The sequence below is a fragment of the Chelmon rostratus genome, chromosome 4, assembly GCF_017976325.1.
Source record: "Chelmon rostratus isolate fCheRos1 chromosome 4, fCheRos1.pri, whole genome shotgun sequence".
Lineage (NCBI taxonomy): Eukaryota > Metazoa > Chordata > Actinopteri > Chaetodontiformes > Chaetodontidae > Chelmon > Chelmon rostratus.
The window spans coordinates 21,850,799-21,864,676 of NC_055661.1; the positions used below are offsets into that span (position 1 = coordinate 21,850,799).

At 41.3% G+C, this 13,878-nt stretch overlaps 1 protein-coding gene across 1 annotated transcript; it reads right to left on the reverse strand.

The window, feature by feature from the left end:
* Positions 1-6,129: 6,129 nt before the first annotated feature.
* Positions 6,130-12,085, reverse strand: creb3l3a (cAMP responsive element binding protein 3-like 3a). The gene is made up of 10 exons (XM_041936114.1): positions 12,065-12,085; positions 11,570-11,686; positions 11,147-11,393; positions 10,653-10,786; positions 9,359-9,469; positions 9,168-9,274; positions 8,297-8,365; positions 7,999-8,083; positions 7,401-7,494; positions 6,130-6,446 (listed from the first exon to the last, which is right to left on the reverse strand). The coding sequence occupies exons 1-10, from the start codon at positions 12,083-12,085 to the stop codon at positions 6,130-6,132; spliced, it is 1,302 nt and encodes a 433-aa protein (XP_041792048.1).
* Positions 12,086-13,878: the final 1,793 nt, after the last annotated feature.

Here is a 13,878-nt window from a genome sequence, read left to right on the forward strand (position 1 = left end):
ATTAGAAAGTTCTGCATGGATTTGCATTTCATTAACCCCTCTAAAATCCTGTGAAGCACCGGGACATTTAAAAACAACTTGCAATAAGCTGCACTTTAGAAACTTGTTGATACAAATCAGCCTTCCAGGAACGAAACTTAACACAGGAGTCAGTCAGTATATATACAGTATATGAATTATACTATAAATATTAGTTTGTTTAATCACTTTTTCTAAGTCTAAAAGTGTTCCAATTACATATTTCATCTAAATTGGTAAATTTGGTGACTGGATCCAAGACTGACTCCCATTCACAGCGAGGCGTCTGCTCTGCCAACATTCTACAGCCCTCGACCTGCGTGCAGCTCTGACACAGCGATTAGACGCAGGAGTAATTGTCGTGACTTTGAGACAACTTCAGACCGTCTGTGCCTTCAGACTTTATTTAGCTTTCTCCATCAAAGCCACTGTTCGCAGCGACATTTCTTAAAGGCTACAATCCATGACTTGGTAAAAATGTGCTGTCAAGGTAATTTAATCTTCTTCAAGAAAACCGATGCATCAGCTGTGAAATTCTCCAAAACTGTCACAATCTCTGTTGAAACAGTTGTGATTTTACTGAGTTGATCACTTGTATTTGGTAAATCCTTTGATGCATGAATTTGTCAGACTGTCGAGTTAAAACTGAAAGCCTGTCTGCCCAAAGCCAGGCTGTTTACACAGCTTACAAAATTGTGGCAATTGTGGTAAAAACAGACGCACAGAGAAACAGGTGCTATATGTTGTGCTGTTTGCAGTATACCATCTTAGTTTTCTTCTTTGATGAGGCTCATGCAGGAATGTTTAACCCGTTTTCAGGCTATTTTCTTTCTACCAGGAGAAAGTCACTTGCACATAAATCACCACATATTAAGAGCATAAATTAATGAATGAAATATTAGGAAACCCATCCCAGAACTTGAGTTTGCAGTTCAGTAAATGCAGTCAATGCTTCATCTCAAACTGTGAGATGCAGAGTAATAAAATGTACACAACAGCTTTGCAGGTGGTCTGCGGAGATTATCATTTGTTTCGGATCAAAGTGGATCATTGCAGGCAAAATCCGGGATTGTGTATGAAGAGAATAAAAGACTTTTTATGGCAATTATGTTTGAGTTTTTCTTGGTTGTATTATGTGATTCTATTATGGATCTGGGAGCAGCCAAAGGCAGATCTCCGTGGATGGCAGATGCAATCTAATGTAAATTTCCACTGTATGTCCCTGTTGTGTGGCTTATGCTTGGAAACTGCACGTATGGACCCTTTAATCCCACCATTTACATCATTCGTCAATTACATTTTCTAGTTTACACAATTAATTAATGCAAAATCATTATGTGCAAAGATATTAATTGACTAATCGCAAACAGTGACTATCTAATTTCCTTATTTGTGTGCAAATGTCTGGTGTTCTGATTCACAAATTAGTAATATACAGTTAAACACCCTTGCTATACACAGTTGTAAACAGATTATGTTAACTCCATGTATAAATTATATGTATTAGAGGCACAATAAAGACCTTCACTAATAGACAGTTAATCTACGCCTGGACAATGTCACTGATCATTTCCTGTGCTGACTCTGTGTTGAGAGTCAGAGAGGTGCTGTACATCGTTTAGCAATAATGGAAAGAGTGGCATTAAAAGACTGCAGAAAAATGGGTGGCAGTTAACACCAGCTCTTCAGTAATATGACTGCAAAGGTTAATCTAATTAATTAGGAAAATCAATTGGCAGAAAGTAGATACCGCTGCATTTTCTAATAGTTTATTTTCCTGCAGATATGACAATTCAATGTTCCATTTATTGCCCGATGTTAGGGATTAAATTGCAAGCAATATGTTACAGTGTACATTCAAAAATGTTTTAATATTTCATGTTTTTTATATTTCCTATTAGCCTGCATATTTTTAAAATTAGTGCTGCAGTAGAGAAGCACATCATCCACATAATAACAACAAAAAAAGACAGAAGAAACACAGCATAAGACCTGAATTCAAGATGGCGCCGTTGTGTATGGCAAGCCGTCTACCTCTGCTCTGTGTTTTGCTGCTACTGCTCTATATTTCACTTTTTGTAAAAAATGTGTCACCGTTGCTGGTGTATGATCGCCGTGATTCATTGATAAAGTCTACTATCTATGACTGTAGTGGACAGTCAAAGACGCTCCCACCGTTCCTGGCGTCTGTGCCGCACTACCTGTGGCGTCTACCTGTTCCTCCGCCCCGCAAACGTCGCCACAGAAAGCGGGGGAAACGAAGCGGAGTCTTTGTTCGACTGAGAGTCTACCTGTCACAGTCCTCGGAGTACGATCATCGTCACCTGCTGCGGTTACCCCGGGAGTATGACGGCTTCATTGTGCGGTGTTCCTCGGAGGTCAGCTGGCTCCGATCAGCTGTTCCAGATGCCGATCAGCTTGAAGCTAAAACCATTTGTAAAGAATCTTGGGGTTATTTTTGACAGTAGTTTCTCATTCGTCAAACAGATTGATAACGTGGTTAGAGCGAGTTTTTATCAATTACGTACTTTATCTAAAGTAAAGCCTTTTTTAAATCGCACCGACCTTGAAAGGACTATTCACGCTTTTATCAGCTCACGAATAGACTACTGTAATGCTCTCTATGCTGGTGTTTCCCAGTCTGCCCTGAGCCGCCTCCAGCTGGTGCAAAATGCAGCAGCTCGTTTCCTGACGAACACTTCAAGGCGTCAGCACATCACCCCAGTCCTCTTTTCCCTCCACTGGCTTCCAGTATCGTTTAGGATAGATTTTAAAATTTTACTTTTTGTTTTTAAAGCCCTCAATGGCCTAGCTCCTACTTATTTGACAGAACTTCTCTCTGTCCGAAACCCAAACAGGGCGCTAAGGTCCACAAATCAGTTATTACTGGAAGTCCCAAGGGCCAGGTATAAACACTGGGGGGATCGAGCCTTTTCCGTCGCTGGGCCCAGACTCTGGAACAAACTACCCCGACATGCGCACCATCACAGACTTTGGCCTCTTCAAAACTCGGCTCAAAACATATCTTTTTAGACTGGCTTTTAATACACAGTAATGTGGTGACATTTTATTTTATTTTATTTTATCATATCTTATTTTATTCTATCTTATTTTATTTGCATTTAATCTCTTTTTTTATTTCCCTGATATGTGTTCTATTGTTGCTATCTCTTAATCTGTTTTTCATTTCTAACTTCACTGTTTGCTTTTAACTGGAAAGCACTTTGGTCACCTTGAGTGTTGTAAAGTGCTGTATAAATAAATTTTGATTGATTGATTGATTGATAAGACCTTTATCTGACATGTGAGATATTGATTCAGCTCCATGAGGTTCGGTGTTTTAGTTCCCTCTTTATTCCTCTGAATTTGGAAAAACAATTTTGTTAATTAGAAGGTGCTCAGGAATCTTCCACCAAACAAGTAATACACTAAATTTGTCTGGCTCACGGTCACACCTTGAAAGAAAAAGGCCATTTTGTAGATTAAAAAAGAAGATGAGGGCTCTTTTTGTTTGACAGTCAGTCTTCCCATTGTTCCCATATGGCTGACCAACCTCAGAGGGAGGCGATCTATGCGTAGAGGCTCCACAGGGGTTTGGTTAATCAAAGCGATGGGTGGTGCAGAGTAAAGATGCTGGTGGTCGGGAGACTCTCATCCTGATTAGAGAAAAAAACCCAAGAAAGACTCAAACAAAAGAGGATGGGGGCACATGTAGGTCAGAGCATATTCTTATTCTTATATACACGTTCTTATTTTCATATAACATACGGTAACTGGTGAAGTTATTTTGTGACTGAGATTTTAATCAATTCATGTGTTGCTTAATCTAAATTAGGCGTTTTTACAGAATGCACGATCTTATCGTCACCGGACAGCTTTTTAGTATGCAAATCAAAAACCTGAAAGAAGCCCACAGCAAAGTCAGCCACGAATACACTGCAAAATGATGGTTTTGTACTGGTTCGAGGAATTAAACCCTCTGGCAACAAAGAATAATCCTTTATTAATCACACAAAAAAGTGAAACAAATATCAGGCCCCTATGCTCGCTAAAAATGTAATGTGGGAAGCTGATTTTATCTTCTGTCCAACCACAACAGTTGTTTAACAGAAGACTGCGAACTAAAAATCAGCAGCTGTGATGCATTTGAGACTTCTCTAACCAGAGGTTTGCAGGATGACTTTCATCATCTCAGGATTGATTTTAAAAACATTGATCATCATCAGGAACTTTGAATATGTACAATAACTTAAGCTTGTGACCAAATACCATCTGTACTAAGTGCTAAGTAGCTAATATTAGCATGCTAGCATGATACACTATGATGACGAACGTGGTAAACATTATATTTTGTAAACATTAGCATGTTTGCATCATTATTGGGAGTATGTTAGCATGCTGACATTAGCTCAAAGCAGCACTGTGCCCAAGTGCAGCCTCATGGAGCTGCTCGGGGTGTTGTGGATTGCAGACACTGTTCAGCTTGTTAAATTCCCTTTGTTGCAATGCACTTTATAGCAGATGTGAAAACCTTTCCATTGTTTAAGATATTTGTAACTGCAGAATTTTTAAATGTTTCCATATGAATAAAACTCACCAAAAAACAAATGTTTTCTTTGCCTTCAAGTTGTGTTATTGGAGCCCCGATTCCACAAAGCTGGGGCACTGTGTGAAACACAAATAAAACATATACACAGAATAAACACAATATGGTTTACCTCATCAGCTTCATTGATTTTTGTAAATATCTGCTTATTCTGGATTTGACGCAGCAACACATTTCAAATAAGTTGGGACAGGAGCAACAAAAGACTAGGAAAAGACAGGTGATAGTATCATGATTCGGTACGAAAGGGGCATCCTGGAAAGGCTCAGCCCTTCAGAAGGGAGGATGGAGTGAGGGTCACCACTTTGTGAACACATGAGTGTATAAAGGAGAAACTGTTGCCAGCAAACAGATTTCATATGCAAATTACTGCATTCTGTCTTCATTTACGTTTCCCAACTTCCCAACTTTTTGGAATCAGGGTTGTGTTATTATTGCAATGTTTTCATAAAGTTTCCAGTTTTAGGATGAATTTGTTTTAAAAGAGAACAACAGTGGTGGTTTATTCTTTTTTTGTGTGTGTGTTATGCCGTTATCGGTCTCTACAGCAGACCACCTCATCACAGAGTTCAATCTCACTCCCTTGAAGTTAATTCGAGCTGACCACAAAAAATTGGAACCTGGAGAAGTCAGACCTTCAATGTGAGATGAAGCTCTGGCCAAGTGGCAGCGAGGATAAGCACACTTTCATCTCGTCACTGTGTGGTCTGCACTGACAAGCCAGACACAGCGAGCGCCGGGCCTTCAACAAGTAAATAAATCAACATGTCGATTGTTGGGTCAGAAGTCTGAGTCATGAGATAAGAGGTCATCGGTTGCACCTTTGGCCCAGTTTTCTGTCTCCGTCTCTGTAAACTATGGCTCCACTGACATCATACCCACTGTCCTCAAGCTTGGAGAGACGGCATGTCTAGACACTGGATAATATACTTTTATGCATTGTCAAAGAAAATATTGAGTCTCTTTTTAATTATTACGGCTCTAAAACATATAATAGAGAAAATTACTCCACAGTTTTTTGAGCCTGCTGATCTCCCTCAGACATCTTTTATTTGAGGCGGTTTTACCCATAAATGAATCTAAACAAACCCAATAATTTCTTCAGTGAAAACATGCTTTCAAAATCCTTTAACATTTCACAAATTATTCATTCAGATCAAAACTGTACACGCCATTACAGCTCTGTTTACCCGTTTTTGACAGTCTCAAACACACTAATTCACACTGGCATTTTATCAGAGCCAGGAGGCAAAGGAAACAAAGTTTATCTTGACATTTTCAGAGTAAGATTCAAATCCATATTCTGATATATAAAACAGTATCACAAATAAGAAAAAGGCACAGAGATATTCTAGCTATACTAACAATATAAGAAAGGCAAAACAGGAATGATTAAAAGTTAATTTTCCTGTCTGTGTAAACAGCAGCCCCAGATAATTCCCTGCTCTACCATCAGGAGGAGGACGGTTTGGGGAAGTCATGTGGGGATAATTTATTCACTTCTTTTACATGTCATCAGCATGTGGTCGCAGCCGGGCAGATCGTTGGGGATCCAAGGTCAAAGTAGCTACGTGACCAGTGATTGGGTCTACGTGGAAATGACCCAGCCTTTCTTCCTGACTGCTGTTCAGAGACATGGGCTCCAAACCGGACCGGTCTTGGTTCACTCCCAGCTTTCCCATCAACGCCGCAATGTCGTCCACTTCTTGGTCTCCCGGGAAATGCCGGCGCAGAGACTCCAAGTCATCCTCAGCGGAGAAAGGAGGGTCGGTGACATGCAGCACACGGGAAGCCTGGAGGTTCTGCAGCGACCGTGACTGGACTGTGACAATAACACACGGAGAAAAGTTCAGCAAGCTCAAGCCTCTGTGGACATGCACATTACTGCGTGTTTGGCAACACTTTAGTCTCTCTATTTAGCATTTATAAGCTGTATGTAAGTATTTAATAACTCCTCCTGTTAATGATAACTCCTCCTGGGAGCACCATAAGCGGAGGCTGGTGTATAAACAGACAACGAATGACAATATAGTAAAACACAGTTGTAGTAATATGAATATAATTTTATGCAGTATATTAACAAGTTATAATTGCTGACTAATGCAGTACATTAATAAACACTTATAATGTCCTTATATCTGCCACTACAACTACATTATAGTGCGTTATAAACCTTTTAAAAAAATACTTGTAAACTGCTTTTAATTGCTAAATTGGGGTATGTAAAGTGTTTCTTATGCGAGAACACATGCTTGGTGTCAGTATGCTTGCACGCATCCACGCTGTAGTGTGTCGTAAGTAAACATGATTCAAGCCTACAGACATTAAAGACTCTTGTCTTGTAACATATCCTTTAGTACTCAGGGAAAGCGCAGCATCGATCGCTTTTTCAAGACTGCCAAACACCTTATGATAACAAATTACACCTCGGTGCTGTGCAAATTCTGATCTTGCTTCCTGATTAAAAATTGACCTTTTGTGGGTTTATGCCAGTAAATCTACTAATGAAGTGATAATTAATAGTCATTCATCAGAGGCTGTTGACAGGGCAATTGCTTAATAACTGTAATGATAATGCATGGCCTCAGTTCTCGGCTGTAATCGTTAAAGTTTTAAGTCGACAGCAAATCCTGAGACAGGCTGTGAGGCTCTGCAGGTGAGAACCTTTCAAGCAGTGGGTAAGACTACAGCTCTAACAAGCTCCTCAGCTGTGACAGAGAGGTGCTGGATTAGTTGGCAGGCGGGTGCACAAAGCTATTTAGTGCTGGTTACTCACTTCTGACCGGACTGAAGTCTCCTTGGCTGACCTTGGTGTCAGAGAAGGGCTTGAGGCTGGGGAACAGGATTAGAGAGAAGGACAGCAGCAGCACCTAAGGAACCGAGAAAAGGGTTAGATAGAGGACGACTGGAACTGGTGGAAAATACTTCATTCGTACTTCAAGTTCGAGTCAAACAGAGTTGTAAATAATCTGCATGCTCTACACTGTTGAACTTTTGGATAGCTTGTGGGTTGGATGTTCCCTCTGTGACACAGTCATATTCATAGATGTTGTTTATAGATGAGGCATGCATGTTGCACTTTACTCCACTGGAGTGATCAAAGGCAATGGATGGCTGCTGTTCAGTGCATCTCTATTCATGGGGTTTGTGTCTTTTTGTGTTGTCTTTGCCATTGTGTGCATATCTCATTTGGCCTTTCTCGATGTCTAATCCAGCTACGGTTATTGCTACTTGGCTTGCTGTGAAGGTGAACGTTTTCAGCGATGAGTCATATGGGCTGTCCGGGCCGTTTGTTTATCTTCCTGGCACACACGCACACGCACACACACACACACACACACACACACAAACACACACACACAGGACATCCGTACCAGTACACAAGTCCCAGTCTGGGCTGGCTTGTTAGATGTATTCATGACCAGTGCCTGAAGCCGGCGCAACTGTTCCATTAGCGACCTGTTGAGAGGATGGGGAAAAAAGGAAGGCAAAAGATAAAACATGAATGAAAAAATAAGAATGGAAACGACAGATAAAAAATTGGACTAACAAGGGTTTCATGGAGCAAGAGAACGAGGCAAGATGTTACAGGCAGTTTTTTAGTGGAGGAAATGTCATAACAGGAGATTACAGAGGAAGGAATGATTGGAAATGGAAAGCTAAATCTCTCACATGTTGCATTTCTCCAGCTGGGACACTTTCCTCTGCAACTCCTGGTTGTGTGCACTGCAGGCAGCCATCCTGGAGGAGATAACGCAATGAGACAATACAATTATCTCACTTATTTTGATGCTGCAAAAAACTCCAGCATGAATCAAACTTTTTCATTAATGCTTCATTTACGAAGACGTGTTATTTATGGCCAAATTAATTTGAATTTCAATACTGCCATTTCTTTCAGGAAGTGATTTAAAGGAGCACCCACTTTGTACTGCTGCCTCAAAGCAAACAGTACCAAATGTCTTCGATTAGTTTCCAACCTGTTCAGCACCTGGCTCTCAAAACTCATATGCATGTAGACTTTTCTAAACCATCCCTGCTCACAAAACTGGCGATAAAATGGAGCAAGTTTCACATCTCTGCAAGCTGATGTTTCGAGAAGCATGTTCCGCATTTTTGTCATTGTCAGTTAATAATAGAGAAAGATGGTAAATATGGGAAGCGAGAGGAACGCCATATGACAAAGGCCAGCATCAAACCACACGAGGCACGACTGAAATGAACCGGCCAAAGGCTGCCCGGAGGGCACAGCAGGAAAACAATCAAGAAATTCGCAGTTTGCTTTGGAAAATGGCCAGAATGTGTGAATGCAAAACAATTATCATTCCTTTAGATCAGGCACGTCCAAACTATTCCATAAAGGGCCACGTGGCTGCAAGTTTTCTTTCCAGCCAAGGAGGAGCACACCATCCTGGACTCATTTACTCAGCTGATCTCAGTCTTCAGCTGATAATTAGGTGACCTCTTGATTGGTTGCAACAAAAACCTGCAGCCACATGACCCTTTATGGAATAGTTTGCACATGCCTGCTCTAGATTCTTACCTGCTCTCCAGCCCATCAATATACTCCTTCTTCTTCTTCCTGCTCTCCTGGGCAGATTGCTTATTGCGAATCTTTCTTCGTATTTTCTTCAGAATCCTTTCTTCATACTGATATAGAGAAGAAGAAACGTGTTCACTTTGAGCTTTAAACTCTTGGAGCTGCTGGTTGCTTAGGCATTGAAAGCCATTTACCTTTGTTAGAGGTAGTTGGTTGGGCAGAGTCACCCCCTCCTTTGCCAGGAGCTTCTTCTCATCTTCATTGAGAATCAGCTCTTGCAAGGACTGCTGGGATGGGTGTTGGGGCTGGTGGTGAGATACGAATACTTATATTTAAAACATAGTCACTGCTGTTTGATAAAAATTTTCTCTCTGCCCCAACCCCTCCTCCTCCCCTTCCTCCCCTTCCTCCCCCACCCCTCTCTCTCCCTAGAGCCTTGCAAGAAGTAGTTAAATGAGTGCAGACTATCAGGCCACCTTCATCATTCTCATTTCATGGCTACCTCAAAGCAATTATGGTGTGAGAACCTAAGTTGCATTCTGCCTCTCCGTCCTTCATCTTATTAAGCCGGCCTGCGAAGATGGGATCAACACCCGGAGTGAGCTGAAATCCACACCACGCCCTTAAGTTTGAGAAACATGAAGACATTATTCTTCCGGCGATGTTCTGTATTCTCTTGATGACCCTCACTTTATGGATATTTTTTTTCTTTTAATTAAATAAGAGAGACAAACACCATTTAATATGGTGCAGTAGTTAGCAATGTGGACTTTGAGGTTGGAACCCGTCAGCCGCGTTTCCGTGTGGAGCCTGCTTGTTTTTCCTGTCGGTGCTTGGTTTCCTCCCACAGTCCAAAGACATCATTTGTCACTCTAAAGTGCCTGTGAATGATTGTATGTCTCCACATATGTGTCAGGCCTGTGATTGAATGGTCACCTGTCCACAGGGCTCTTATATCAACTGGAATTGGCTCCAGACCCCTATAACACTTCAAGGACAAGCTGGTATAGTTAATGGATGGATGTAGGGTGCAGCAATGGACTTTATCTCCACAGAATGCAACTTAGTAATCTTTCCTGACTGCAAATTTGTTCTTGAAATATGACAGAACACAAGTTATGGCCAAGTTCAAGAAAAATATCAACATGTATTCCTCCTCACAGCATGCAAACCTGAGCCTGCAAGGAAGGATTGCTGCACGCTCCCCAAACCTTCCCAAAAGTTTGAAACAAAAGTTTAAAAATAGGAAGTTATTTTGCTATTCCAAAGGCCTCACTCCTTGGTGAATCCATTATCTCAGCGATTGCAGTCACCCACTTGTTTTTACCGAAATACTGCACACACTGACTCACACAAACGGTAAACAACAGGCCCTGTGCATGAGTCAAGCAGCCAAGATGCAAGAAAGATGCGCAAACACACACTTTCAGTACTGTACCATCCACACCGACTCTGTCAAACCCCCCACCACAACCAGGATACACTCACGGGTTCCAGCGTGCCAGACAGCAGCAGATCCTTGACAGTTAGCGGGAAGCCAGAGGACACCTGTGTTCTGTGTACATCAGGGGGATATTGTGTAATCCTTGTCCTGCCCATTGGCAAAGGGGGCTCCCAGCCATCTGTGCACAAAGAGAAGAATACACATAAAGCCCATGCAAAAAAAAAGGATCAAAAAGACATGCTAACATCATTGCTTGGATTATGTGAAAAAAATAGACAGGACGGTTGGAGGCTGAACATTCTTGTCCACAGTCAAATGATGAATGTTATGCTACTATATCTTTGGTAATGCAGGAGATCCAGGGATATTGTGACTAAAATTTCATATTCACCATTTTTTCAGTCAGCACTTTCTGCTCACAACCCCAGGAAACGTTAATAATGGAAACATTATCTAATACGGTGTAATCTGTCTGAGCCCTACATGTTCTAACGTTTCTAACCCATTCTGAATGTTTTTCTGGATATTAGTGACTCACTGAGGTCAATGGAGACATTGGCTTCCAGAGCTGCCTTAGTTTGTGGCCTTGCACCGAAATACTGGCTGTCCCCAGGCGGGCTCTCGGGGCGCTGAGGGCTGTCCATCTGGTCTGATGGAGGGTCCTCGCTGATCCCACTGTCACTGGGAGAAGGGGACCAGATAGGCGAGCCTGACACAGAATCACTTCCAGTCAGGAGGGCGTTGAGGAAGTCGTCGTCTGCTTGTTCAGCCGGCTGCAGTAGCTGCTGGGTGGAAACGATAAGTGCTATGATTAGTCTGTCAGTGTGAGAAGACGACATGACGAGAGGTAGGACAGACAAAGACCTGCGAAGTATGTCAAGGAGTAACTATACAGTAGATACAAAGCAAACGGCTACTTGTTGCGTATGAGTGACATTAGACTGCTCACAGGCTGACCCACATTTGGTTCCTGGGTTGGCCAGGAGTGATGGTTGCCATGGCGTCCTGTTTCCTCATGACGGAGAATGCCATCGTTCTGATCAAACAGCCAGTCAAGCAGCTCAATGCCATCACAACCCTGAAACGAGATCATCACAGTTAATATCACAGAGAGTACATCTTTCATGCTTTCAGAGGCAAAGACAACAAATATATAACTTTTGATATACTGCTACAGCTGGGGGAGTGCTTTTTACCATTCACCATGATCCTCCCCGAACACACACAAACATCAAATATCTTCCCCAGGCTGCATCTGTGAGTCTCTGTGATCATTTATCTGTAATAATTATGTACTTTCAATGCCACTCTAAAACAGGGATTTGTCTATAGATTTCGGTACATATGACAGCTTTTAATTTGCTTTCAAGCCTGACCTTTGCTCTGTGGGCTTGCCCCAAAAACCCATAAATGGCAAACAACAATGCAGCAAACAGTATAATATCTGGTGATTTACCTGATCTTGGTAGTGCTCCATGGTTTCCGTGTTTGGGTGGCACACCAAAGACGCCCCCAAGACGACAGAGAATATCCAATTTACTTTGTAGAGCAGTAGCTTTGTCTCCGTTCCTGAAGAGTCTCCACTGTATCTCTCAGCTCTCCCTCTGGGGTCCAAAGTTTAAACTCCAACACAACACACCCAGCCAACTAGCTCGCTTCGTCCCCATTGGCTACGAGGAGATATAATCTGATTGGTAGCAAGAGTACACAGCTAAGGAATATAACAAGTTAGAGACAGAAGACATGATGTCTCCACTAAGATCTGAGATGTAAAACACCAGAAAGGTCAAAGTCTGTTGTCTCCTTTCCTCTTATTTTTTTGATAGCTTATTGACGTAAGGGTAGCTCTGACCTTTGGCATATATTCATATCACAATGGACATACAGAAAACAAAAGTCAGCAGCTTTTCTTTAAAAAAATAATGTAGAATCAATCCGTAATGCTACAGTATTGTTACACACATATGTAGTCCATTAAAAAAAAGAAATAGGAAAAAACAGTCACATTGGATCAGGAGCAAGATAAATAAGCAATACAGTTGTCAAATGAAAAGAAATACGAATAAACTCACATAAACCAAATTCTCTATCAGTTTTGATCAGTCAATTCCTCTTCTCATTAGGAGGACAACAACCTAACTGATCCGTCGACAAGACTCAAGCTCTAACATCCCATATAACGCACTTGGTGATGTGTTTCAAATCACACATATTAACACTGCACGTTTGTGTGCTTTGGCAGTTCTTGAGGAAACTAGATTATTAAGGGAATGATTTATTTGCAGAATAAGTGGGAATAATAAAGAGCAGCCTGAAGCCTCTTAAAGCAAAAAAAATCAGCCTTTAAGGAGGCTTAAAAACATGAATGTACCGCAAAGGCAAAGCAGGATGAAAACATAATCAAAGAGACACAATTTGAACCGTCTCTTTATCGTATGTGATTTGTCTGGGGGTCTAATTATTTTGTTTCAGCAAAGCTTCAAAACCCTGAGTGTACCTCAACAAGTCCAATGAATTCATTAATCAGAAAGAAACTGTGAAAAAACAAAAATATCTAAGAGGGTGCATCCATGTAGAATAGTAGAGATGGAAAAGCATTTTAAATCAAAATGCAGTGCTGTTTCACCGTTGACTCTTAAAGGAGAAGTTTGACATTTTTGGTTTCTTGCATAGATAACTAGATTGATACCGCTCTCATGTCTGTTTGAATATGATGCTACAGGCAGAGGGTGCTTAGCTTAGCGTAGCTTAACGCAAAGACTAGAAACAGAGGGAAACAGGTAGCTTGGTTCTGTCTGAAGCTATCAAAAGCAGCCTGCAATAAATTTTCACACAATTTTACATCTTGTATTGATTAAACAAATTATATCATGTGTTTATTGGTGAGCTATAAAGGTTCTGGCAGGTGGACTTTGCTCGGAGCAACGCTTACTGTTTCCCCGTTTCCAGCCCTTGTGCTAACAGCTATGCTAACTCTAGTTACATATTTAGCGTACAAGCTCATAAGTGGTATCAATCTTCTCATTTTACTCTTGGCAAGGAAATCAAAAAACAGATTTCCTGAAGTGTAAAAATATTCCTTTAAACTCCCTCCCTTTGCATGACCACAATGGAATAAAGATTTAGTGTGACGATCAAAATCTTCACGATCTTGCCTTTAAGACACAAAATATGCCAAATACACCAGTTGTTTTCATGCCACCAAAATCTCAGCCTCACACCTCTCTGAGCTCACGACCATGTAGAAAGGTAGAGGGTTGTTTTACCAGA